The 27,700-nt window shown below is 40.8% G+C and overlaps 1 protein-coding gene across 2 annotated transcripts in view; it reads left to right on the top strand.

Annotated features, from left to right (window-relative positions):
- Positions 1-27,429, top strand: part of PTPRO (protein tyrosine phosphatase receptor type O) — a 147,943-nt gene extending 120,514 nt beyond the window's left edge. The window contains exons 14-27 of one of the 2 annotated variants that reach the window (XM_071422114.1): positions 1,207-1,339; positions 2,641-2,761; positions 4,519-4,587; positions 8,408-8,491; positions 12,162-12,197; positions 13,185-13,266; positions 14,280-14,370; positions 14,878-14,954; positions 17,064-17,198; positions 18,654-18,776; positions 19,970-20,124; positions 21,998-22,133; positions 24,314-24,434; positions 26,045-27,429. In XM_071422114.1, coding sequence (XP_071278215.1) covers positions 1,207-1,339; positions 2,641-2,761; positions 4,519-4,587; positions 8,408-8,491; positions 12,162-12,197; positions 13,185-13,266; positions 14,280-14,370; positions 14,878-14,954; positions 17,064-17,198; positions 18,654-18,776; positions 19,970-20,124; positions 21,998-22,133; positions 24,314-24,418 — 1,347 coding nt within the window. In that variant the 3' untranslated portion in view covers positions 24,419-24,434; positions 26,045-27,429. The remainder of the gene's footprint in view (positions 1-1,206; positions 1,340-2,640; positions 2,762-4,518; positions 4,588-8,407; positions 8,492-12,161; positions 12,198-13,184; positions 13,267-14,279; positions 14,371-14,877; positions 14,955-17,063; positions 17,199-18,653; positions 18,777-19,969; positions 20,125-21,997; positions 22,134-24,313; positions 24,435-26,044) is intronic. The other variant, XM_071422115.1, reaches the window with a different exon arrangement.
- The last annotated feature ends 271 nt before the right edge of the window (positions 27,430-27,700 follow it).

The raw sequence follows: 27,700 nt of genomic DNA, 5'->3' as shown, positions 1-27,700 counted from the left end.
AGTTACATGAGCATTTTTGTCCCTTCCCTACATCTTTAAATCAGTGAAATGAAAAGCAGCAGCTTTCTGATTTCGAACATCTTGGACTTGAGTTGACTAATTTAAATTTCCCAGAGGGGAAAATGGAAACATGCAACCAAGTCCAATTGCCAAAGTGTGGCTCCTCCTTTCAGCTCAGGCAATAAAAGTCTCCTCCTTTTACACTCATGTAATTTCATCTGCACAATGTACCTCAGAATTGCTCTGCAATAGGAGTTTAGGATTAGCCATGGCTACAACAAGCTCTTGGAAATATCCAGTGCTTGGGACCTGTTATAGCACCTTGCATTCCCCATCTGGAGGGGGTTCATTCATAAAACTTCTCCTTCTCTCCCTTCTAAACCACTGGCTCAGTGTCCCTGTTTTTACAAGTGTTACCCACCCATGGTTCTGCTGGACAGTCCAGAAAACAGAGGGCCTTAAGGAACTCTTTCTTTAACTCATGTTTTGTTCTTGCTGTATTTGTTTTCTCTTGCTCTATCAGCATTTAAAGTCCACAAAAGGGTTCACAAGGGTCATAGTAATTAACACATTGTATAAATGTGTTATGTAGTTTCTGCCAGCTAGAAAAACTGAGGTGTAGGGTGTTTGATTATAATTATTACCAAAGACTTTGCTCTAGCCTTATTTTATACCTTGGCTACTCAAAAGTGCTCACAGGTCTCCACACCCAGAGGAAGTGCCTCAGAGGCAGAGATTGCATGCATTCAAACCAGAATTGTGATTTCAGTCATGGCAGAGGCTGTGACTGCCTTGGTTGTTCTTTGAATAAAAATAACTTGGTTTTCCTCCTACCTGTGTGGCTTAGAAACCAGAACTCAGGAGCTGTCTCCACCTCTGGGATGTCCTGGACGTCTCGGTGCTTTCCCCTACCACTCATATGCCTGATTAACCCACTCTGGGCACGTGTCCTTCTCCCCAAAAGGCTCTGAGGTCCCTGGAGTGCTCTGGGGTGTTCTTGCAGCTGCATTCACCCCTGTTCCTCCCCTTTTCTGCCAGGCTATCTGCCTGCTGTCAAGGGCAGTCCCTGGTTCCCTTTGCTGTGTTTCAAAGCTCTGATTTCTTCCACCAGATCTGGCTTTACCTGTCAGATACACGAAACACTGATTTGTGCTCTGGCATTTATGGGAGAGACAAACTCCTGTGTGATTTTCCTTGTGTCTGCAGGAACCTGTCACTGTCTCCTCACACGTTGTGACCATTTCCAGCCTGACCCCTGCCACTTCCTACAACTGCAGCGTGACCACCTTCAGCCACAACAGCCCCAGCATCCCCACCTTCATTGCAGTTTCCACCATGGGTAAGCAGCACTTCCCTGCTTTCTTCTTCTTCCTCATCCAGCTACATCTGTTCCCCTGTTGTATTTGCATTCCCCCAGATAAAGGAAGGAATGATGAATCTGACTCCATGTTCTCAGAAGGCTAATTTATTATTTTATGATATTATATTATATTAAAGAATGCCATACTAAACTGTACTAAAGAATACAGAAAGGATACAGACAGAAGGCTAAAAAGATAATAATGAAAACTTCTGACTCTCTTCAGAGCCCCGACACAGCTCGGCACTGATTGGCCAAAGAATCAAAACAATTCACATGAAACCAATGAAACAATCTCCAAACACATTCCACATGAGCAAAACAGAGGAGAAGCAAATGAGATAATTTTTTTTTCATTTTTCTCTGAGGCTTCTTAGCTTCCCAGGAGAAAAACCCTGGGCAAAGGGATTTTTCAGAGAGTGTGAATACCACATTTCCCCTTGCTTTTTAATGCTGGCCCCAGGGGTTGTTTGTGTCATCAAAAGGGTGCCAGGTGTTGATGGGATGGGGGAGAAGCTTTGGGAAGCCCTTAGAAAAGGCCCCACTTGGAAAATATAAACTAGGGGCTCAGTTCTGGACTGGGTTTTAGAAATCAGGGATGGAGTCTGTGGTGTCAGTACTAACATCAACTGCTTGATGATATTTATGGAGAAAAATGTTTTCTCAGCCAAGCCCAAATGAGAGGAAAATCACATTCATAAGCTGTTCAAGCTTCCTGCATTCAGTAAAGAAGCAAGAGAGAAGAAAGGTCTCTGCAGGATCCTTAGCAGTCACAGCCAAAAGGCTCCTGAGGGAGGATCCCTGGGCATGTCATTTTCCAGAATAATTAAGCAATTTCCACCCAGTATGTTGCAAATTCTCAGTTTATTATTTTGCTTCTGGGTCAGAAAAAGCATTGATTATTGTTGAAGAACAACTTCAGAGTGGAAATGTGCTTTGGAGACATAGATGATGATGAATATCTGTATTTTGCATTACATTCACCATTTTCCCTTGTGTTATAAATGTCAGCTGAAGAGGAAAAAAATAATAAATCAGAACATGTTAAAGTTTAACAAAAATGCCAGGGTGAAGGCATTTCCCCAAAGAAATTTTCTAAGAGCAATAGCTACTCAAACTCTCCCCTTATCTCCTGTGGTAGATTTTTCTCTCTAACACTCCAGGTTCTTTGAGATAAGTTTAAGAAAATAGTATTATCAAAACTCAGTGAAAAACAAAACCAGGGAAAAATGTCAATGCTTCTGAACTGAATAACTGAGAGCAATTTTCTGTATGTACAGTCACTGAGATGAACCCCAATGTCGTGGTAATCTCTGTGCTGGCCATCCTCAGCATCCTCCTGATTGGGCTGCTGCTGGTCACTCTTGTTGTCCTCAGGAGAAAACACCTACAAATGGCAAGGTAAGTCCAGATTTATGCTAATTACAAAAAAAACCACCAAAAACAAAAACCCAAAAAAAAGCCAAAAAACTAAAAAATCCCAAGAAAAACCCAACCAAAAAAAAACCCCAAAACCAAATAACCACCAAACAACCCCAAAACCAAACCAAACAAAAAAACCCAAAAAACCCAAAGAAAAACTCTAACCAGACACTCAGTAACATCATGACAATAATGACAATAGTTTCAGCTGAGAATGCTTTTGTGTGGGTGCTGCTTGAGGTGCTTGTGAACAAGGTATCTCCAAAAGAGTTGTTTTGCTGCTGTTGAAAACATCCTCTCCTTGTATCTATTTTCACTCCTGACCTGACTGACAAGACTCAAGATTTGTCTTATTTTTGAGCTATGCAGGATTGAGTCCATAAGTGCAATCCCATATTACAAAAGGGTTGTGTCAGGGACATTAATGATAATTAGGATCTGAGGCAAATGGGCATGAGCAGGACCTCAAGGTTCTTTGCAAGTCTTTGATATGGTTTGGAACAGGAGATTTTTTTCCATACCAAAAGATAACATTTTCTAGAAGGTCTCTCTCTCACCATGTGCCAGTCTGCACCAATCATCTGTTCCTGAATATTGAAATTCAATTTCCTTTTCAAGGCAATCTTACCTGCAGTAAGATAACAGTTCACTCTAAAGGGGGTTGTTCTGGCCTCTTCTGAGCTGTGGAAGTTTCCCCAAACCCTATATATTCTATGTGTGTATATATATATATATATATATTTATAAAATTGGTTTACCTGCTAGTTTTGAAGGTGCCACAGAGTCTTTGTCCTTTTATAATCTATATAATATATTTTATATTAATTTACTGTACTGTGTCAAGAAAGGAAATTATTTCATGTAAAAAAAACTTATGTAAAAAATCTTGTGCTTAACTACCTAGTAGATGCTGCATTTTGTGTGTTGTGTCTTGTCTATGCATTCCATGCAATAGATGACCACATCACACATATGTTTCAAGTTATCTTTTTAAGAAAACATTATATAGTTTGTTCCTTTTGCATGTAATTTGCTCTGAAATTCCCAGCTAAATTAATTCTTTTCTATTTAATTACTGAGCAGCCAGCCCAAAGCTTTTTCTCTTCATCACTGCTTCTAGCCACAGAAGATAAACACCCCAGAAGGAAATTTTAAAAAAATAAATCCAGAAAGAAGCTGCAAGCAATTGTTTGCTTAAATCAAGAAAATAATCGAGTTAGTTTATAATTCATAGCTGAAAATAATGGGCTTGTGATAAAAACACTACTAGAATGTTATTCAGGATTTTTTTTTCTTTTCCCTACAGCTATTTTCATGACTCAAAATTACCTATAATTATCCTATAAAAGGATAAAATTAAACAACTTCTCCTTAGAGTAGGAACAATGACTATTTAGTATAGAAAGGTAAATATTGAACCTGTGCACTGAGGCCAGTGCCATGCTATGGAAAGCACAAATCTGGACAGAAGATAAGGTCTATTTGAGAATTTCATTCTTTTGAAGCATTTTGAGGCAATTTGATCTCAGATGGTGTTAAACATTTATTTGTTTTAGACAATCACATTAAGGGGTTCTAGTTATGCTCATTACAGATTATCTCAGACCTAGTCACAGATGTGAGTGTTCAGCACTTCCCTGCAACTCCAAGAGTTAAATCTCTGTTAAATCAAGTTCTTTGCAAGTGTTGTGAATCCAAAAATAGTAACTTTTTCCCTAATGGTCTTCCTGGAACAGGGAGTGTGGGGCTGGGACCTTTGTGAATTTTGCATCTTTGGAGAGAGATGGAAAGCTCCCCTATAACTGGTGAGTGTTTGAAGCAAAGATTATGTTTTCTTCCCCATCTCTGTTTTTTGGCAAATGTTATCTGTAATCCTATAGTGCTTATTTTTTATGTCATTGCTGTCCCTCTTTAGGATAAAACTGCTAGCTTGTTAATTTTGTATTTTATCCCTTGAAAGTATTTTATTTCTTGAATGATCACTGAAGACATGCATTCTGTCACCTGCTATTTTTAGTAGGCAATGATGTATCTGTATGTCAGCCGAGTTGCATAGATGTGTTTGGGGAGGATTTTTTTTCCCTTTCCCTTACAGACCTATTTCCTAAAATAACACTACTGTAGAAACTTGATATATAAATTCATTAGCACTTCCATGTATTTGCATCCAGGAGTAAGCTTATTTGTAGATAACTAATTACCAATTGTCTTCGTACAGTGCCTTTAATAAATATTTCCTTATGTTACAAGACGAGGACAAGCCAACTCAAATATATACTGTAGCTTAATGTTCAGTGCTTGGAAAAAAACAACAAAGAAACCCACCTAAATATATCTTGCTAGTCTAGAAAATCACCTGCAAGAATTGCAGGCACTGATATGGACTGTAAATCATCTCTGTCACCATCAGCTGAAGAGAAGTATTTGAACAAAGAAAATCTGTAAGATTAGCTTTTATAGAAGTAAAAGGCTCTGAGAACCACCTGAATGGCAGTGTGAATCTGCCACCCCTATTTTCATAATCATCCCTATTTTGATAATCAAATAAATGGTAATGACAGAGCCAAGGTTTTCTGTTCTGTTGTTAGCAAGCTCTGCAAAAACCTCTTCTCTTCCAAGGCAAGTCCAAGCACAGACACTTAAAAGGATGACATCAGCCCCATTCCAGTAGATCAGGAGAAAAAACGTGCCTTTACACCCATGGTCAGCTCTGCTGACAGCTGAGAAGTTGGAAAGAAAAGTTGGTGCACAGGGAACTGCTTTCCATGACCTCACAGGACACAGCCTGCCAGCCAGGCTGGGATTAACTGGATTGACACTGCACCACCACAAGCCTTTTGCTAATAAGCTGCAAACTGAACTAACAAGCCCAGCAAATCTTGTCAATATCTCACTGTGCTGCTAATTAACTGGATATTAAACAAGCTTCACTTGCTTGGTTTAGCTTTAATAGCAGCCAGCTGTGTGCAGTACAAATGAAACCATCCCTCAGCTTCTCTTGCTTGGGCTATATTAATGGCAAAAAAAGTCAGAAGATCAAACACTCATGTTAATTAAATAGCCAAGCTTGAATGAAATTACTGAACTAGCAACAGATGTTAATAAAACCATAAAAGGCTCTTTTTTCTTTTTTAATGGGAAGGGAATTAATAGGTTTGGATGTGAAAGTGAGGGTTCTTGCTTGATTTAGCATATATATATATGTGTGTGTGTGTGTATATGCATATATGTATACATAAATTAAGTTATAAAATATAAACTGAGGAAAGCATTCCTGCTCAATATCTCCACAAACTTTTTGTAATTGAAGGCAGTGTGTCCTTATCTTACAGTCCTTATTTCTCTGAGAGTTGTTTTGTGTGCCTCTGTTGTCTAATGTCAAGAGCAGATTCACAATCCATGAAGGCAGCCAGGTGGGAAATGCAGCCCTAAAAACAGAGAGAAGGATTGGCTCATCCCAGGGGTCCAGTCAGGGAGCCATGGGCATATCCACTAATTCCTAAGGGAAGCTCAGCTGACTTTTCAGGGTTTCAGCAATCTCTGCATCTCCTCCTTTTAATTAAGTTGTTCCGTATGCCTGAGCAGGATGTGAAGGACTACATGATTGCAGAAAAAAACAGTATTGTATTTATTAGGCAATTACACATTTTTCATATGTTGAATAAAACAAATTGCTTTAGCTGTCAGAGCTCCTAGTTTGTGAATATAAATCAGTTTGCCAGTATGTTAGCCAGTGATTTGATAAAGTGTGGAAAATTCTTGTGAGGATTGGCAATAAAATAAACCCAGGCTTGAATAATTCCTCTGCCTCTGCAGGCAAGAGGAAGTAAAAGCCTTATGTGGAGTTACTCAAAGGAAGGAGAAGTATTCCAGCAACATCATCACTTCTCTCTCCAGAGCCTAATGGAAACCTCTGTGGCACCAGAGATCTGTACATGGAAAACCAAATTTCATCCTCAGTCCAGCCCCATAGAAACTCAAACAACAAATAAGCCTTAAGGGTCTAATATCAAATCAGGGTGACCCCAACACAGTGAATGATTGGCATCTGACTCTATTGACTCAGAATTCTGGAAAAATGCTTTATTAAAACTATATTATATTACATTATACTATACTATACTAAATTACATAGTAAAGAAAATTCTTGACTGTCTCCTGAGAGTCAGGACACAGCTTTGAGTGATTGGTTAATTAATATAAATAACCATCACTACAATCCAATTGCCAAATCCCTTCAGGCACAAAATCTTCCTAACACATTCTACATGTGCAAAAAGAACAGGAGCAGCAAGTAGAGATAAGAATTGTTTTCTCTTCTTCTCTCTGTGCTTCTCCAGGAAAAAAACTGGGAGAGAGAATTATCTCTCTCTCTGTTCAGAGGATGTGAATGCCACAGTCTGATTCTGCAGTTGTTGTGGTGCATGATTGACCAGGAAGGGCTCCTGCCTCTGGCTGAGCCACACAAATCCTACAAAGCCTGGGGCAGGTGCCCTGCAGAAACTGCACTGCCCATTTCCTCTGCAGCAGCAAAACTCATTAAGGCATAACTTGGAGTTTTCACTGCATGGGCAGAAGATTTCCTCACTGGCTGGAAGATTGAGATTAGAGATGATTCAATTTGACATGACTTATTTATCAGGGAAAACAGAGTGTCTACCAACTTCATAAGAGCCAAGGGTACTGAACAAGGAAATTTAACTTTGTGTTTCCTCTTTAGAACAGCTGCAGAAGGGTGGTATCACTTTTAAGGCAACAGATTTTCTGATGGGGAAAAAACACCATGAAGGGTGTACTTGACTAAAAAAAAAAAAACCAAACCTTTTACTGGAGTCAAGTTTTTTTAAGTTCTATGAGTTTTTCTTATTTGCAAAATACCTGAAGCCCATTTCACCAATAGATAGAACAGGGTTTCCTGAATTAATGCATACAGAACCTGGTAAACAGCTTGCAAGTACAGAAGTTTAGAATGATTTTGTACTCATATTTCCTTTAGCCATAGTAAAATCTGCTGTAGATAGTTATTCATAGAAAGCAGAATTAGAAGAACTGTTCAAGAAATGTTTAGATGAAAACATAGGAAATAATTTAAAGTACTCTGCAAAGTATTATAGGGATGCCTTGAGAAATCTGACTCAATAGAGGGTATTAAGAGATGTTGGAAGTATCTGAATTTATCTCTGATATAGATCTGCTATCCACAGGATCACTTGCAGGAACAAACATGGGAGATAAAGTATGTGATAAAAACAAATCATATCAGTACTGAATATCTCAAAACATTGAAAGTAGGCTTAATACTACCAATGCAATGGCTGGAAATCTGTTAATGATGTTTTCCTACCCACTTTACTCTCTGAAAATTAGGAATAGCAGCCCTGAATCAATATGATAAGACATAATTATTTTAACCACATAGAATTTTGTGTTGGAGCTGAAAGTCCTTCAGGTTGAGGAGGAAAAATTCTAGGGATGCTAATAATTTTTTAGGAAGTAAGTAAGAAGTAGGATTGATGAGTTTAGTTGATTTTTAAAATAGAATTTGCTGATCTCCTGATTTCTGTTTGTCTTACTAACTCTCCTCACTTTTTCATCTTTATGTATGTTATTTATTAATGCTCACAGGCGTAGAAGTGTATTTGCTTTCCTAACTCTGCTACCCTCATGCCTTTGGACTGATTATCTTTTGGCATTTTATGTTAATCCTTGGTAAGTGATTTACTTGTTTTTCCATATGCAATGTGTAAGCAATGTGAATTTCTATGACATGAAAAATGTGTGGTACCTTTGTTCTCAAATGGGTCAAATCTTTTGGAGATAAAATTTTGCACTGGAACATGGACTGGCGAGGATGTGGGTATCAAAGTATTTGCTACCCTGCTTCATCGGTTTGTCTGCTTATTCTCCAACCCATTTTGGTATTAAAAAGCTAATCTGACAGTGGTCATCATATCCATCTCATTGCTGTCTTTGCAATTTTTGCTGCTTCGTGATAAGTCCTGGCTTCTTCTGTCCTGGTTATTTACATGTTCATTGCCTGGCACTGACTTCTGCTGCTGCTGTTCTATTACTAAAACTGCTTGACTGTGCCCCACCTGTTTGGTGTGTGATGTCAAATATATTTGTTTTTTAGAGGTGCTCTTATGCCCTCCTGATGTCAGTAAAAGTTTTGTTTTTGAAAAAAGCTGAGAATGAATACAACTAGAAGTCCCAAAGAGTAAAAATAGGTTCCCTGTGTGCACGTCTCATTGTGTATGTGGGTATATTTAATATTTAGTCTGTAAATAATTTAAAAGGACTTAGTAAACACCTGATTGTTTTCTTGAAAATACCTAACAAAGCCATTCCTCTTCTTAGAACCAGAATTGTTTTACAAACCATTTAACAAATAATTATAATTGACTATGACCCAAAATTGCTTAATTAATATAAACTTAAGAAACTTAAGTTCCTGATGCTCTCGGGTCCAAGTTTTAGGGTTTTACAAAAAAGGTGGTCCTGAGGATAAGATTTTATTTCCCTAGCATTTTTCTGGTCTTACCATGAGGCACCAAAGCCCTGGTAGGCAGACATCAACATCTTCAGCAGAGGGAATTTTGAGATTGATTTTCCTTGAGTGGGTCTGTAGAAAAACCCATCCAAATTTTCAGTGGGCCTTGAAATGTAAGTAAAGAAAGGTCCATTTCTTCTGTCAGGAAAGCAAAAGTCTGTTCTCCACACACACCTTACTGAGGAGCCACGTGAGGGTATTCCCTACCTCTCCAAGGTTATTATATATTATGTTATGTTATATTATATTCTTGGAGCTCGTGTGGTGTAAACTCAGCTAACTCTCAAGCTGCAGAGGTGGAGGGTCTGATGCCTTGTGCAGGCTGCCCTAGAGCAGAGGCTGGACAGAGCTAAAGAATAAAGCAGGGATTTATTCAAAGGATTTCCTCCATGGATGCACCTTGGGCAGCACAAGAGCCCAGCCAGGGCTGCACCCAAGATGAACCAAAATGCCCCCAAAATGCACGAGCGCTCCCAGGGTCTGTCCCTGGGATCAGTTCTGCTCCATTTGCATCTTGCAGTTCATTGTCCCATCCCAGCTTTAGCCCATGCAGTCCCACCCTGCTTGTTTTTCTCTCTCCAGCCCACGGTGTTTGTGCTCTTGGGGCTGAGATTTGGATCATTTGTCCTTGGTGCCCAGCTGGAGCAGGAATTGTTTTGTCTCCCTGCTCTGTGCACAGAGCTCAGCATCCCATAATTTGAAGCTCAGAACTGCATACTAAAGTAGCACAGAATCTGAAAAACATAAGAGCTAAAACCTGAGGCATCAGGTCAGGCAAGCAGGTGATTATTTTGGAAGTCACACTGAGCTCTCTTAGTTGGTCAGAAAGCCCGGAGCGGCCACTGTGAATGGCACTGCTGCAGAAATGTTATCATCTTTTGTCCCACCGCCTTTTTTCTTTTATTATTCATTCATTCACCTCTCCAGATGCCTATCTTTCTTCAGAGGTTTCCCCTTCAATCAATCTACCTGTTTCAGTCTAGATGATTAAGTTTACAGGAGCTGAAATGGAATGAGATGAGATTAATCCCTCTCTTTGTACTTTAATATGTAGACTAAATGGAATAACAGATGAAACACCAGCTAACGTTTCAAATGTTTTTGTTTTGCACATAAGCTGGTTTAAAACATTTATGAACATTCAGGAAACAATTGCAGTGCTAAGAAACAAAGGCCTCTTGAGACTATCAAAGCACACAAAAGTCTTGCTGAGAAATGTTTGTCAATCATTTGTTTTATTGCCTCTTGAAGTGTTCCTTGGAGAAGCGTTCTTAGAAGCATTCCCATAATAAAGAGCATTTAGCTATTTTTTTTTATTTTCAAATTAATTCTTATGTGCCTGACATTAAAAGGTTTGCAATAGTCACAGGGGATAGAGGTGTGTTGAATAATTTAGTGGAATTAATGTTAAGAGTTCACTGGAAAAAAAATCTTTGAAGATGGAAAATAAATACTACTAGTTTAGGTGTTCAGTACATATGAATGTAAAGATAACATGATAGGCTGAAGAGGTTTATAATATTTAATCTCCACATTAATACAAAGCTGGTATTGCCATAGCTCTTGCTAATTCTGCAGGCAAAGCTCCTCATCTAAATGGAAATGTACTTTGACACAATAACAAAATCACTACAGGTTGTGGCTGCTCCAGAAACTGAATATTTTGTAAAATTTAATTTTGGAAAGTAGCTCTTTATTTGTTTTTAATGTAGCTTCTAAACTTAACAAGGTAGAAAAATAAATATACTCTGTATAATTTCATTATTTAGAATTTAAAAGTCTTGTCCTTTAATTTACTAATTGAAGCAGTGAACAAAATGATCTAGACATAATTTTCATATCACCATGAAATTAAAAATAGCATCCTTATAATGTGAAAAAAGAACTGATATTGTTTAATGCTCAGGAATTAAAAACTGACACTACTAAAATTCCTTCTGAGTGAGCAAGAATCTATTTGAGTTCTGTGGATGATTGAATGAAGATCAGTGTTTTTAGACCTCTAGCCAAGTACTTCCAGGCTGCTTGCTTTGTCTATTTAATTTTATTGTTGCTTAACTTCTTTTTGGCAACAACAAAATGAACACACACCCCCCTCCAAAAATCCACCCCATGGTAGCTGGTGTAGGGCAGTGCTTAAGTCCAATCCTTTGGGTTTTACTGCTTAGCATACTCAGAAACCTACTCACAACTGTGGCTAGTGAATTACATCAGCCATAAATCATTGTTGAACATGACTGGCACAATTATCTCCAGCTGTTTAAAGTCAATTAAATGATCGAAGGTTTAAGCTTGAGTCCCGCTGAGGTCAGTAGGATATTTGCCATTGTCTTCATGTATCATCATAAGCAGGTTATGAGACAGGCCCTTTCTTTTTTCCTTCACCTTTTCCTGAATTTGCCAGTGGTATTCTTGTCCCTTTACCCCACAGATGCTTCTCATTCCCAGGTGCTCTCCAGTGTTGACATCCAATTTTCCAAGCATAGCTAGGCTCAGATCCTGGGGACTCAGCCCCAGCCCACCCAGAGCCAATGGGTCAGGATTTGTAGGGGACCCATGCCTTTTTCTGGGCACAGATTTTCCTTTCCAATGGCAGGTCATTCTCAGAGCCACAGAATGGGATGTGCATCCCACTGGACTCAACAGAAATCTTGCTATCAGCTTAAAATTATTTTAAGTTATTGTCCCCAGTCTCCTCCCAAGTATGATGAAAAAATACACATTTTAAAATCAGTGCTGTCTTTGAATAAATGTTGTACAAGTGTTTAATGAACTGCTTAATTCACAAGTATGAATTAAAAACACTTCCTTTTTTTTTTTTTTTTCCAGGAGTAAAAATGGATTAAAGAAGAGAAAGCTGACCAAGTATGTAACTTCTTTGATATTTGAAGGAATAAGTCTTAGACTAAATAGGCATTATGGAGTATATGGCATAGTGGTATTTCATTTACAAATACAGAAAACTTCTTGATAGACATATCCCAAGGGAGATACCTGAGAGCAGAAAACAAACACAAATTGGACAAAAGCAATTCTGCTCAACAGATTGTAGTAAAACATACAAAATTAGTCAGCAGGGAAAAGATCAATTATCCAACTTAGTGATTTCAGCAGAGCTTATCCTTAGTTAAAAACTGCAAATGGTGAAAAATCTGGGATGCATTTGTTTGCAGTGACATTTCCCTGTTGACATGGGACTCTCATTACAGTTGTTGCTAGAACATCAGATCATTAATGCTAGCGGGTAAACAGGAGTAATTAAGTGGTGATAAGACAGGTTCCTTTGGGCATATTGCCTCCAAGTAAATGAGAAGATTACTGTGTACATGCTCCAGTAGCTTGTAAATTAGAGTATGATAATTAGGTGAGGGGAGCTGTTTACCTGTGTTTTGTTACTCACAGCATCAGCCTAATTATTTCTGTGTTATGTTCAGGGGCTGTGCCTGACTAACAGATAGATCTCACCTGGAAAAAAAAAGTGTGGAAAGAGGGGAGACATTAAATCAAGGCAAATTCCTACTTACTGAAGCTCTCCATGGTTTTGTGTAGTTATAGACCACCTTTTTTTAGCCACCATCTCTCTGGGAAGAGGGTTGGACTCATAATTACAAATGTGTGTAGTTGTCAAAGCCAGCAGAGAAAGCAGTCAGGGCAGTGGCATCCAAAATGTAATACAAAAAATGTAATACATTTTGTGGCCCTGAATCACAAGGTTTGTCCTTATTTCTCTCTAGCATTAACAGCTGCAAATAGATATTTATGACTTGAAAGTATTCTGGGGGAAAGAAATGAAAAGTGCTACAAAAATCAGATTTGTTTTTAACCTAATTTCTCTGTATTTTTCTTTTAAAGCCCTGTCCAGCTGGATGATTTTGATGGATACATCAAGGATATGGCCAAAGACTCAGATTATAAATTTTCTCTGCAATTTGAGGTAAATCTCTGAGGATTCTGCCCTCTGCTACTTGCCCAGAGCAGCTTTTTCAAGATGTTAAGGCTGCATGGTGTGCTCCTGTGTGCTCTGTGTTGGTTGATCTGAGCTGTTGCTGGGTGGGCCAGCTTCACTTCCTCCTCTGCAGAATTTAGAAGTGGAGCTTGGTGTTGTTAAATCCTGCATTTATTGAGCTGATTGGAGTGGCTTCTCACATTCAATCTGAGTTAACTGTCAGAAAAAACACACTTGCTTTAAGTTTATGGCATGCTGGCAACCTGAATTGAATTTTGGATTTTAATGGCTTTATTTTATTTGTTTAATGTCCTTAATTTGAGAGGAAGCACTGAAATCAGGAAGTGGCATCAGAAATCTCTATAAGAGCAAGGAGATTTCTCTATGACAAGTTCAGGTGCAGTGTCTTAATTACTCAAAATTTAAAGTCAGTTTAGTAGTATAAAACTAAACCCCATCCCTATCCTGGGGCTGTTTCTCAAAGATTTAATATGGAAAGCAGTGGGGAGGACTCTCAGGGTGTTTCCATGATTCCTTCTTGACAGCAAATTCCCCTGATTCACCATGTATTACATGTGACTACTGAAGATGATGACTAAAAAGATCTTCCAAGCTTTTCCCCAGGACTAAAAGCCACTTGAGGATTTCAAGAAGCCTCTGTAAGGGGGGCAGATGACCACCACAGAAATAACTTAGCCAGCCCCTGGTTTGGCAGGATTTTTGGTTTGACAGCCAGTGTGGGTAGAGAGGAGCAATGCTGAGTCCCAGCTTTGGGATGGCAGCAGTGGGTTGGCAACATCAGGAGGAGAAATCCCCCCAGCACTGCTCTCCAGCTGCTTGGAGCCCAACTCATCAAAGAAAGGCAATCTGTCATCCTGCTGTCAACTTATAAAGTGATTTATGAGCGTTTTCTGTCTGCTACCTGCCGCAAGTGATCACGAGGGGTTATTCTCTGAGTGGTTTTGAGGCTGACTTTGGCATTTTCCTTTCTGTTGTCTCAGGAGCTAAAGCTGATTGGGCTGGACATCCCCCACTTTGCTGCTGATCTCCCCATGAATCGCTGCAAGAATCGCTACACAAATATCCTGCCATGTAAGTACAACACACTAAATCCTGCTGAAATCCCTGGAGAGGGAAAGAAGAGCTCCAATAAGAAAATTGGAGAATCAGGAGATTTTTCTAAGGCTCATAAAAGCCTGTTCTACAATCCTGCTCTCACACAGAACCAGGGATGTTTTTATGTTAGCTTTGAATAGATGTAGCTTCCTGGAAATGTTTATCATGGCAAGAGCTTGGAGGTGAGAAACACAAGGTTTTTTATGCTGCTGAGTAGTGTTACTGTATTTCTCTTATGATTTTAATGAAGCCTAAGGGAGCCCAAAGAGACAGCACTTGGAGGGGTTGTTTGCAGAACACTAGTGATGCTGTGTCCATGTTTGCTGAAGCAAACATAGCTCTCTTAGTCAATACAAGAATTTTCTATTTTTTAATAGATTATTTTTGGCCATTCCTATAGGACTAATTTAAATTTTGCCTAGTTGGAGATGAGTGCCATATTTGAGAGGTGATTTTTTTCCTAATTTCTGTTTCCTTTTACAGATGATTTCAGTCGTGTCCGCTTAGTCTCAATGAATGAAGAGGAGGGCTCTGACTACATCAATGCCAACTACATCCCTGTGAGTACAGAGCTCAGTGTCCTGCACACCAGGCACAGCTGGGCCCCTTGAAAATAGCACAGCATTTCCTGGAAGCTCAGTCATGTTCTCAGCATCTCCTTCAGCTTCCAAATATTTTGCCTACAGGGAACAGGCACCAAAAGAAAAAAAAAAAAAAAAAAAAGGGGTGTAGGGGAAGGGTTTTGGCAAATTTTGCTGCAGTAGCTGTGAATCTCTGTGAGGAATTTTTCTAGATTTCTACTGCACATGGAAGAAAAGGGCTGAGGCAGACGCTCCAAATGCACAAAATGCACACAGCCCAGATGGTGTGTGGAGATAACTTCTGCTTTCTGCCTCCTCCCTGGTGCTTCCCCTGCTCCTCCCTCCACCTGGCAGAGAGCAGCCACTTACCAGGGGTAGCACCCACGGTTCCAGGATAATTACAGTGTACACAGAGCTGTAGGCAAATATTTTGACACTGGGGGTTGGCTGAAAGCTCATCAGCTCTCTCCACTCTCCCCTGAGCTTGTGCAGTCACTCAGGCTTATCCCTGCCATGGCACAAGGGTTTGCCCCTCTGGTACCTCTGTGCTGTGGCTCAGTGAGGGCTGGAGAGCAGGAATTCCCTGGGCTGCTCTGCGTGGAGAGGAGGCAGGGAACCACTGCAGCCCTTTAGGAAGAGACCTTTCACAGAGAAATGAGCATTTTTGCAGTCTGGCTGTAGCTAGAGCTGACCGTGGCTGTGCTGGAGAGAGCTGAGCCAGCGTTATGGAGAAAGGAGGAGCCCTTGGATGAGTCACTGGAGCCACTTCTCTGTCACTTTGGCATTGCCCAAGTGTGCGGTGTTGAGCCAAGTGTCTGTGCTTGGCTTCTCTGTGTCCAGGACATGAACCTGGGCACTCACACTGCAAAAATCAGGAACAAAAAACCTCCTAGGATGCAGAGCACAGGAAACTTCTGTCACAGGGGGTAGTGGATAACAGGATCTTAAGCAGCAGCCCCTCTCAGATGTTCAGTTCTGCTTTGCATATCTTTAGTTCTGCTTCTAGCACAGTGCTGACCATGGAAACTGGGATAAACACATGATGGTAATGCTGTTCTTTTTCTGATAATCAGTGTTCCACTGCCTCCAAACACAGAAACCAGGGGTGATCTACCCCTGTGCTAACAGGGATTTGTCACTTGGGTCAGACACAGCCCATGCAGAACAGGCAGCAAATTCTGTGTAGTGCAAAAAAAACTAGGATTGAGCTCGTTTGCAGAGATGTCTGGAGGAAGGCATTTGTGGAAAGTGCTCCCAAATCACAAATAATTTTATGATCCATGTACAGTGGTGGCACAGATATTGCCCAATTTGCATGGGATCATGCTGTGTTTTGGATGTATTTTTTGCTCTTGCTAGGAATATAAAGTTACTTTCCAAATGCAGTTTTGATTATACAATCTCAGCAAATATGGTTATAGGAGATGCCAAAAGGGTCATTCTGTGGTCTTTCATTATAGTCCTAATAACAGTCTTTTGATTTTGGAGAGGAGAAAGGAATTTTTCCAACTAAAATCATGTTGATAGGTAAAGGGAATACATGCAAATGAAGCATCTTAGCATCTGTTAAGGCATTGACTCATCATCTTCTCTATTATTTTAATCAGAAATCTAATTAATATTTTATTAATTTAAGGCCTCGTGACATAAACACATGTCTATAATCCTGTTCCATTGACACCGGTGACTAAAAATCACCACAGACACTGCTTGGGATGGGCAGACTGGGTGTCTGTAACTGGTTTTGTGCCTATAACTAAACAAACCCTAAAATTACATAATCTGGAACAAGCTGCAACTTTCTCTTAGGGTTCTTATTACCTGCTTTTTTTCATGTTGCCTGTTTTGCTCTCTGGACAAATGGCTCCTGTGGTAACAGCTTAATCTCTTACATTTTAGATTGCTTATACCTTGGGAGCATCAAAATCTAGCAAAAGCTGTCATCACAAAATAAATACAAAAAAATAATTTCTTTATATTAAAAATCACTTTTAGAAGTACAAATTGAACTTGGGCAAGCTAAAAAAATGAAAAGTACTAATATTCTGAAGCATATTAGTAAGCAGGACTTATGTCTTTGTCTTTTAGGGTTATAATTCACCCCAGGAATACATTGCTACCCAAGGACCACTGCCAGAAACTAGGAATGATTTTTGGAAGATGGTTCTCCAGCAAAAATCACAAATTATCGTTATGCTCACTCAGTGCAATGAGAAAAGACGGGTATGTAACAAAGTCTTGTGTGCGGTGTTAAAGAAATCACTCTGAAAAAGAGCTTTTTTTATGCTGAGTCAATGTCTTTCCATTGTTTCTGATCATAAGGCAGCATCACAACCAGCCCTGGAATGGCATCTATCTTCCCACTTCAGGACCTTCTTCGACATTCCCTGATGTTCCCTGATCTCCTTTGACCTCTTTTGACCTTTCTTGAACTTCTTTGTCCTTTATCGACCTTCTTGGACCTTCCCTGACTTGCTGCACCTTCATTGACTTTTCCTGACCTTCTTCAACTTTCTCTGACCTATCCTGATCTTCTTTGTCCCCTTCTCACCTTTTCTGACCTTCTTTGATCTTCTTTGACCTGCTTTGACTTTTCCTGAACTTCTTTGACATTCTTTGACTTTCCCTGACCTTTTTCAACCTTCCCTGATTTTCCTTGACCTTCTCTGACTTTTTCTGACTTTGTCTTTCTCTGACCTTCTCTTGAACCTTGACCTTTCCTTGACCTTCCCTGACCTGCTTTGATGTTGACTTTCCCTGACTTTCTTTAACCTTCCTCCACCCTCTTTGAACTTCTTTGACGACCCCTGATGTTCTTCAACCTTTTCTGCCCTTTTACCTCCTCTGACCTTATTATGGAGCCTCTCCTCTTACATGAGATACTGAGAGAGCTGGGACTCTTCATCCTGGAGAAGAGGAAGCTCCAGGGGTCTTGTCACTGTGTACAATACTTGATGGGAGGGAATGGAGACAAGGGACTCTTAGTGGTGACTTGCCCAGTGACAGGTCAAGAGGTGATGTGCACAAATTAAAAAAACACATTAAATTCCTTCTGAGGTCAGGAAACATTTATTTACTGTGAGGGGGACTGAGCACTGGGACAGGGTTCCCAGAGCTTGTGGCATCTCCATCCTTGGAGATATTCCAAAGTCACCTGGACATGGTCTAGAGCTGGCTCTAGGTGACACTGCTTGAGAGAGGAGGGGCTTGAACAGGATGACTTCCAGGGGTCCCTTCCAACCTCAGGCCTTCTGTGATTCTGCACTCTTATTTTTAAATAATTATAAAATACAAGTTCTATCTTTACATTTTCCTTTGATATCATAATAAAAACATTTGGAATATAATTTGGGGGGTTTATATGGACATTCTCTTTCCCAGTGTTTTGCTCCATTTAGACCTATTATAGCAGGAAGAATAATAAAAGGCCCTCTTTGTCTATTCTTCACTGCACTAAAGCTGCCCTTCTGAAAACTGATAAACAGCTGATGGCCACAATTAAATGGGAATGGTCAGACTGGAAGTCATTGCAGGATAAATTTCCTCTTTTTGCAGCAGCAAGTGAACAGTGCTGTAGGCATTGCTAAACCTGAGGTTTTGCCTCCTTTTGTGTGTGCTTCTTTCCATATGTGTATCTTCATATAAATACAAAAATGCCTGGATTTCCCCACATTTCAGGTGAAATGTGACCACTACTGGCCTTTCACAGAAGATCCTGTTGCTTATGGGGATATCACAGTGGAGATGCTGAGTGAGGAGGAGCACACGGACTGGGTGTACCGCAGCTTCCGAATCAGCTACGTGAGTGAAACCCTCTGCCAAAGGAGTGATTGCAGCCCAGCCTTTTCTCTAACTCTTGTCCATTTCTGGCATTCAGCAGGAAACACCTAATAGAGATCTATGTCCTTACCCTCACTTCACACAGGCAAATGATGAAATCACAAAACTTTCCCCTAAAATTGTCATCTCTGCATTTCTCAGCAAAACGCAAGGCTGAAACAAAAGTAGTACCAGAGGTCTGGATACTTTTGTGGTACCAATAATTACTGACAACAAATGTGTGAATTTCTTCCTTTCTATATCTCAGGCACACCTTTTTGCTATAAATTATTCAAAACTTGAAAATACCAATGGAAGAATTGAAAATAATTCTCAAAAGGGCAATTCTGCAATAATCATATCTACCTATAAAATATTTAAACAAAAGTGAGAGTATGTGGTGTCCAAATTAAAGCTCCCCAGACTTTCCTCCCACCTTTGTTTCCTGCATCAGCTCATTGCCAGCACCATCTCATGAAGGAAAGTTTAGGGATAAGGAAGGAATGTGGAAAAAGCTGTGCACTGGCAATTCACCACTCACCCAGGACCTTATGTCTTGTGTTGAGGATCTTATTTCATCTAAAGCCACTAGAATTTTTAGCACTGTAAATGTGGGGTTTTTTATAATGAGCTTTTTTCCTAAATGTTTCCTCTGGTAATGGGTATTTCTTCCCTTTGGATTGTTGTTTGTTTTGTTTGGGTTTTTTTTCGGTTTTTTTGGGTTTTGGGGTTTTTTTGTCCTTTTGGTTTTTTCTTTAAAACTTGAAAAGAAAATCTCGCAAGAGTCCAGGTTTGACTGTTTACCAACAGTGTTGTTCTTTATCTATGGCAAAATGAGAAAGGAGCAGGAATGGAATAAAAAGGGGAAAAAACCCAGAGTTGAAAAATGCAACAGTTCTTGATTTAAAAGAAAAATAAGATGGAACTACTACAGGGACCAAAGCAAAAAGCAAATCCCAAACCCAGAAACAGGAAATTCATGTTGTTTTGATAATGATGGCTTGATATCCCCCCACTTTGTAATTAACTAGTTTGTTTGTTCTTTGCCAATTTTTTTTGATTGGCTTCAGTCTTTCAGGCTGTATGTGGGCAAAAAAAGAAAAACAAAAAATGACAAAGAAGCCCTCAGTGTGATTGAGTGTAATGACATGCTGCTGTTCTGCTTGTCCCACCAGGCTGATGAGGTGCAGGACGTGATGCATTTTAACTTCACTGCCTGGCCAGACCACGGCGTGCCCACCACCAACGCTGCCGAGAGCATCCTGCAGTTTGTACAGATGGTCAGGCAGAAATCAGCCAAGACTAAAGGCCCCATGGTCATACACTGCAGGTAAATGCTTCAAGGAATAGCAGAAGAACAAGGTGTGACAATAAATAGGTTGGGAGATCATGAGAAGTAGATGTTTTGGGGTTCTGCTCACCTGTTGGCTGAAGGTGGTTCTCTCCCATGGAGAAATTCATACAGGACATTGTTCTGTGAGTCTAAGTGCCAAAAAAGTGCTCAATAAGCCAGGGGAGAGATTTATATGTTAAATTATGAAATCAGACCCTGTATTTACTGCTTAATTGTTCTAGGGAGGAACAAGAAGCAAGTATCAGAGAGCTGGGCAAAAGCTGTAGTATTTTCTTTTTTTCAGTGAGGATTCTTCTAGCAGCAAAGAGGGTATTTTCAGGTAGTACTTTTAGACTATACTGTCTATACATCTATACATCTTAGACCACATAGATTAAAAATAAAAATGCTACAAAATTAGTTGGAGGGGCAGAGAATTAGTGTATCGATCAACTCCTGCAGTAGTGGTTCTCAGACTTTAAAGAAGGCACAGAATGAATTTATCAGTTAATCTGTCCAATTAACACATCAGAAGTTCCATTGTATTCATCCTATTTGAGAAATTAACACAACAGAAACCAAGCTAGAGACCTGTTTTGTGACACTTATGTTGAACTGTGTTGAGACGAGCTGTTAATCATTACTGCAAACACTTTCAAGGCTTTTCAGAAAAAGCATGACAAAACAGAAGAACGAACTTTTGCCAAGGTACACACACCCTTAGCAGTAGGTAAGGTATTGGGATTCTGTGTGAAACTCTGTAAAACATCTGTGAAATCTGACTTAAACACCACACGCGAAGTTACAGTGCAAAGAATTGCACGCACATGAGAATCTCTAAATGAAGGCAGTGTGTGTTTTTTCTAGTTGCTAAGCTTCCCTTTGGGGAAAATGGAGATTTTCAGCTGAGTAGTAGCTATTTTTGTCTCATGCTCCTAAGGCAGAAGTCCTGGAGTGCAGACTCTTCTGGTGATGCCTCAGGTTTTAGCTCTTGTATTTTTCACGTTCTGTGCTGCTTTACTATGTGGGTTTGGGCTTCGCATTATGGGATGGTGAGCTCTCTGCACAGAGCAGGGAGACAAAACAATTCCTGCTCCAGCTGGGCACCAAGGACAAATGATCCAAATCTCAGCCCCAAGAGCTCAAACACCATGGGCTGGAGAGAGAAAAACAAGCAGGGTGGGACTGCAGGGGCTAAAGCTGGGATGGGACAATGAACTGCAAGATGCAAATGGAGCAGAACTGATCCCAGGGAGAGACCCCGGGAGCGCTCGTGCATTTTGGGGCCATTTTGGTTCATCTTGGGTGCAGACTTGGCTGGGCTTTTGTGCTGCCCAAGGTGCATCCATGGAGGAAATCCTTTGAATAAATCCCTGCTTTATTCTTTAGCTCTGTCCAGCCTCTGTTCTAGGTCAGCCTTCAGAAGGCATCACTGGGGGGTTTGTCCTTTGGGGACAAACTGCTGAAGTTCAGTGTCTTTGCAAGCCAAGGGCTTTGCATTGTGGAGTGCTGTGGAACTGAGTCCTACAGGTGTGACCCCCACTCTCTCTGGGCATCCATTGCTCCTGAGCAGGTCTCTATAGTTCTTGCTCCAGCCCCTGGAGTTACAGGGGACTCAAGAAGTCAGTGAGGGGAGCAGTGACTGCAGGAAAAGCAGGGAGCTAAGGGTGGGTGAGGCTGTGTGTGCACATTTTGTGTGTGAGTGCATCCACTCTGCCCAACCAAAGGGTTGTGTGCCACTAAATGAGGTCAACCAGCCTGCCTGGCCTCAGATGAGTTATATCTGATAGCTACAGCTGCAGCACTCCTGCCCTTTGCAGTGCCTCTGGTTTTGCTGTGTGAGTGAACTGCATGTCTGTGTGTGTTGCAGCGCTGGTGTGGGGCGGACGGGAACGTTCATCGCCCTGGACCGGCTCCTGCAGCACATCCGTGACCACGAGTTCGTGGATATTTTGGGCCTGGTGTCGGACATGAGGTCCTACAGAATGTCCATGGTGCAGACAGAGGTAAGGTCTGTTCACTTCAGCACTGTGACAGTATTGTTGTGCCCATTTCATAACCCTCTGCAGCATGCTCATGACTCTTGTTCCCCCTGAATGTCACCATCATATTTTCTGAAAAATCCTTTATCCAGGATTCTTCTCCTGGGAAGCTGAGAAGCCTCAGAGAAAAACGAAAACAATAATTATCTGATTTGCTTCTCCTGTGTTTTGCTGCTTTGGAATGTGGTTTGGACAGAGTTTACCAACTGGTCATTATTTCATTGGTTTCATGTGAATTTTTTGAACTTAATGGCCAGTCACAGTCAGGCAGTGTCAGACTCTGGAAGGAGTCACAAGTTTTCATTATCATTCTTGTTAAGCCTTCTGTAAGTATCCTTTCTCTATTCTTTAGTATAGATTAATATAGATCATAAAATAATAAATTAGCCTTCTAAGAACTCGTCGAGGTTGCCTGCAAATTCAACACCTTGAACACTTGATAAAATCACTGTGAATCAATATTATCAAGTTTTCATCTGCATTGTGATGTTGTCACATTATTAATCTGCTGCATAGGTGGGTTTGATGATAGATCTGCACTCTCACTGTCTGCCAGAGAAAATGAGTTATTCTCACCTTCTGTGAAATGAATATGCAAACAATGCATAAGAAGAGATTAACATATGAAATTTTCAAGCCACACTGTAAAGAGCTGGGCTTGCTGAGGGGATTAATGGCTCATGAAATGATATCAGTATCAGGCAGCCTTGTTCACGTATCATGTTGATATTATCCAGCTCACCACACAATGGAATTTCAGACAAGCAAAACAGACAAAAGGATTGTGAGTCTGCCAGACTCCCTCCTTGCCCCTCTCCCTACCCAAATATCCACTGGGTAGTTCTTTTTCTGTTTTTAAGAAAAAAATGTATAGATGATATATACTGGGGTAAAAAAAAAAAAAAATCACAACCTCATTCTTCAAAGCAGAAGATTTTATGCATCTAAACCTTCCCAGTTCCCCTGGTAATGAGGGAAATATTTCATATTTCATGCCTGTTGTACTCTTCCTTGGTTAGACACACAGTATAAGTGAGCAAGCTCCATGCAGCTGGAAGTGCCACCATCACTGTTTTCCGGCTAGATTGTTTATTGCCAAAGTTTCTTGAATTGAGGGCAAAGAAAAAACTTGTAGCAGGGAGAGGAGAGGAAGAAGAAAACCTGCAGTGACAAAAACTAGGATCTGGAAATGAAAAAAAAAAAAAGTAATTTTCAGTCTGTTCTGGATCATTCCTATCAAACTGCCACTTTTCATCACAATTCACTGTAGTAATTCAAAGGCAGATCCTTTCCACCAGAGGAAAAAATCCTGATGGTTGATTGAGTTCAGCTGCAACTGTTACCACTCCAGAGGTGATGTGGGGTTTTTTTCCTTTAAATATTTCATTTTTTGTTCATGTAGGACCTCATTGCATGCCTGGGGCTGATGTTAAGGGCAGTTACTGAGCTCCTGCTGCTACAGGCAGTGGCCAAGCCTGGCCTCAGAGGTCACCAAGTGACACTGACACTCAGTCACAGAGGCCACCAAACAGTTTTTCCTTACAAAATATGAAACCACTGATAGCTCACCTGAGTTCACATTGTCTGGTATGCTGGAAACTTGGCAGTGTCTCAATGAGCAGTTTAAAAAAAACAAATGGCATGGGCCCAAAAAAGGGTTTAGAATGGGGAATATCCTGAATTGAAACCAAGCTCTCCAAATTAACTGCTCTGTGAATAAAATGGGGGTTTTCTTCTTATTGATCAAGAAATCAAACACTGAGGAGCCTGAATATCATTAAAATATTTCAGATGCATATGTGGTATGGGTGCAATTTGTTGCACATAAAGTATCCAGATACCTTTTTTGGAATTGATTTATTTTTAGGCAATGTAAAATAGACTGACTTTGACTCAGATTCAACTCTTCTGTCATCATTCAGGTTATTAATAAGTGATTATGGTGTCAGGTGGATTTCATGGATTATCCTTCTATCTGTAGCAATTGTGGACTATTATTTTGAGAGCTGATTGTGTATTGTGTGGAGCTGCGCTGGGAGACATGGAGCTCTGCAGGCTGTAACTGTGACCCACCAATCTGGCTGTCTTTTTGTCATGCTTTCTGGGGTGCAAAAAATGCCCTTTTCTTTGGTCTTTTCTTCTAGGAGCAGTACATTTTTATCCACCAGTGTGTGCAGCTGATGTGGCAAAAGAAGAAGCAGCAGTTCTGCATCAGTGATGTCATATATGAGAACGTCAGCAAGTCCTAGTTCAGAGTCACAGGTGGTAAGTCAGTCAAGCCTGGCCCTGTGCCATGCCCAAAGCCTCACATCCCTGCTGCCAGTTTGGGGCTTTTCTTATTCCTCTTCCCTGTTCACATGGAGAGTGAGGGAAAAATCCATCTCTCACAGTAAATACCCAGTAAATAATCCAGCCTCTCACAGTAAATAACCCCCTACCCTTTCCATGGCACTGTAAGAATAGATGGGCTCACTCATGTTTAAAGAAAAAGAAAAGAGAATCCAAACTTCTGATGAGCTACCCTGCCACTCTTCCTGACATGCAAAGCTTAAAGGCAGGGAGAACTTCAATTGCTCCAATTGTTCTCAAACAGGAATTTTGCCTGGTTACCAAGGCCAGCAGGGGCTTGGGGATGCTCTGCTGGAGGGTGAGTTGGTAACCAAAAAGCTCTGGCATGAAACAGTGGGAAACGTTTTCCTAAATCTAAAATCACAGAACCAGCAGGCTCTCAAATTGGTACCACCAGGAGCATAACTGAAGGGTTGGTGTCACTTTCCCACTGACCCCTGTGCCTGAGCAAAACAAGTGGCTGTGACCACGAGGTTTGCTGCTGGGGACAAGCTGTGGGGACATGTGTCACTGCTCCTTAAGCTACCAAGCTTTGGCTCATTAGGTGGCAGCAATAACCCAGCCATAACCTTAACACTCTCTTTTTGGGTGGAGCAGGAAGTCTCAGGATCTCTTCTGCTCAGAGTGACCCCAAGATGTGTTAGAAAGTCTCTTTTCCCAGCCCAGCTGTTGAAGAAGGAGTCAGAGCTCTTCCTTTCTCTGTCTCAAGGTTGTTTATTGTATCTCATCTATAAAATTTTTTCTCCTGACCTGCTGAGGTCCATCCAGCAGGTCAGTCAGAGGCACTCTGCCTGCCCCTGGGGTGGTGTTATCTTTTTATACTAAAAACTGCATGTACAATATTTACAATTACTTTCCAATACTTATGTTAGACAGTGAGCTTCTACTCTAAACTGACCCAAAAGTGCCACCATCACAGCAGAAGATGGAGGCCAAAAAGGAGAAAGGCTGGACACACCCAGATTCCTCCATCTTGCCCCTTGAACCCCTATTCTAAAAACCCAAAAAAATCTACTTTTCACCCTGTGATAAATTCACTATCATTCTACTTAAACTTTTGTGGCTTGTAATTCTACATACAAGGTTGGTAATTGTTTTTTCCAAGGGCTAAATCAAAGGCACAGGGGTCTTGGGCTCTGTGCCAAGGTCTCTGAGCCCCCTGGGCAGGGGCTTGAGTCCCCCAGGGCAGCCAGAGGAATTTCCTGGGTTCCTACAAGGAAGCTGCAGATTTTGACACAAACTGCTTTTCTAGCAGCTGGTGGAAGGCTGGGCTGAGGGCAGCACCTCCAGCTGTGTCTGCTGTGTGTCATGTGCATTTATTAACCCCTGTTTGCATTCTGTGCCAAAAGGAACCCCAGTTTGCCTCACTGTCCTTTGGATTGAGGGTTGCTGTCTAATCTGAGTCCCAGCACCCTGTACTGCTGACCTGCAGTCTCAGCCTGAGTGGAGGGTCAGTAAAACAAATGCTAAAAACTGCATTTATCTCCTTTTCTTCTCTCTAAAGCATTCTGTTTGTTTGGTTGCAGGTGAGACCATGAAGCACACCCATCTTCCCTTGCTTCTGATTTATTTTCTGTTGATGGTTTGAAGGGGCAGGTGCTGTGCCACGAGAGACCACTGCTCTGCAGTGCATGGACAATGAGGGAAAGAAACTTTTACTTTTCTGAAGCACTGGGGAGACAAAGCCTTAACGAGCCTGCGGTGTCTTTTGAACTGTTTAATTTCTGGACATTTTTTTTAAATACTGGACCAAATTCAGCTAAACAACATGAAGGAAAAGACACTATATGTGCATAAGACAGATTGCTCCCAGAGCGTTGGGGTTTTGTTTGGTACTTTTGGTTAATTTCTTTCATAATATTTTTGGTTTTTCTGTGCAGGTTGGGCTTAAGGTTAAAGTAAGTGCAATATTTTTTTAATGATTGACTGGAGAGCTTTCTTCATGTGTCACTGGTCTGTCCCTAGGAGAGCAGGCATTGTTAGTATCTAATAATACCTCATTAGTGAATAGCGAGGCATGAACATACATGAAGAAACCTGGAGATTGTGAAAGGGGGCTGGGAGGGCAGGGGGGGTTGCTGGGTCCATGGATTTGATGGATTTGACTGTTCCCTTACAGCACTGATGGATGTGGGGCCAGGGGGGAGCACAAGGAACAGACTGACGAGCAGAAATCCAAGCTGTGAAGCTGAAACAGGCAGCTGAGAGAAGGGGTGGGGTTGGTTCTTGACTGGGCTGCCACTCATTAAGCAGAGGGATTGCTCTTTTTGCCAACCTTTTTGCAGTAATGCCACTGATCAGGCTCCTTTTTCAGATGGATCTAATCACAAGGCAGCTGAGTTTCCAGCTGGGATGTCTTAGCATATATAGCATTTAACTGTTGGAGCAGTCTATGGTGCCTATACCCCTCACTCATGTATTATTTTTAGTAATTATTAACCCTGTGTAAAAACGTGAAGCTGGTTCAGGTTGGAGGGGTGGAAAGAAAAAAAAAACACAAAAAGTGCTTTAATAGACATAACTATTTTTCCTGAACCAGGAATTTCCAATGTTACAAATACAAGGTTTTGGCATGTGAAGGGCTGGTTTTCAATTTGTTGCTACAAGGCTGCCAAAGTGTCAGTATGGATTCCTGCAGGGCCTTTGGGGGCAGGGTGGGGGGCTCTTTTCTTTTTCGCTGTCCATTTCAGTTCTAGTCAAAATAATTAGCTATATATATATTTTTTTTTTCTGGTCTTTGTATAATGCCAGTACATCATTGTGTATTGTGACATGGATGCTGTCAGAATGGATGTTTGATGGCATTTTTTGTAACCTGTTGCTTTGTGTCACCTCATTGGAAGTTAGCAGCAATGGTACTCAATGTAAACAAAGCAGGCTTGAACTGGAAGTAAACACACTGGATTGCTTACCTGTGGAGAAGTCACTGTCAGCAAAACAGCAAAATGCACCTGCACAAGCTTTTTATTTCATTTACTCTGGCTCTGCTATCACCTTGCAGGGCACCAGGGTGTAGGGCAGTAGCTCAGCTTCCCTCAGGAACTTGATAATCTCTTCCAGCTGATTTTCTTTTTTTTTCCTTTCTTCTGGCAGATAAATAGGTGCATATTTACTTGATGACTACTTCATCGTGGCATAGGTTACAGCAGAAAACTTCTTTAAAACTGTATATTATGCAAAAC

Source organism: Agelaius tricolor, unplaced genomic scaffold (genome assembly GCF_023055355.1).
Source record: "Agelaius tricolor isolate 1412-34295 unplaced genomic scaffold, bAgeTri1.0.p SCAF_3, whole genome shotgun sequence".
Taxonomy (NCBI): domain Eukaryota; kingdom Metazoa; phylum Chordata; class Aves; order Passeriformes; family Icteridae; genus Agelaius; species Agelaius tricolor.
The sequence above is the reverse complement of the archived record's forward strand: the minus strand, read 5'-3'. Positions and strand labels throughout refer to the sequence as shown.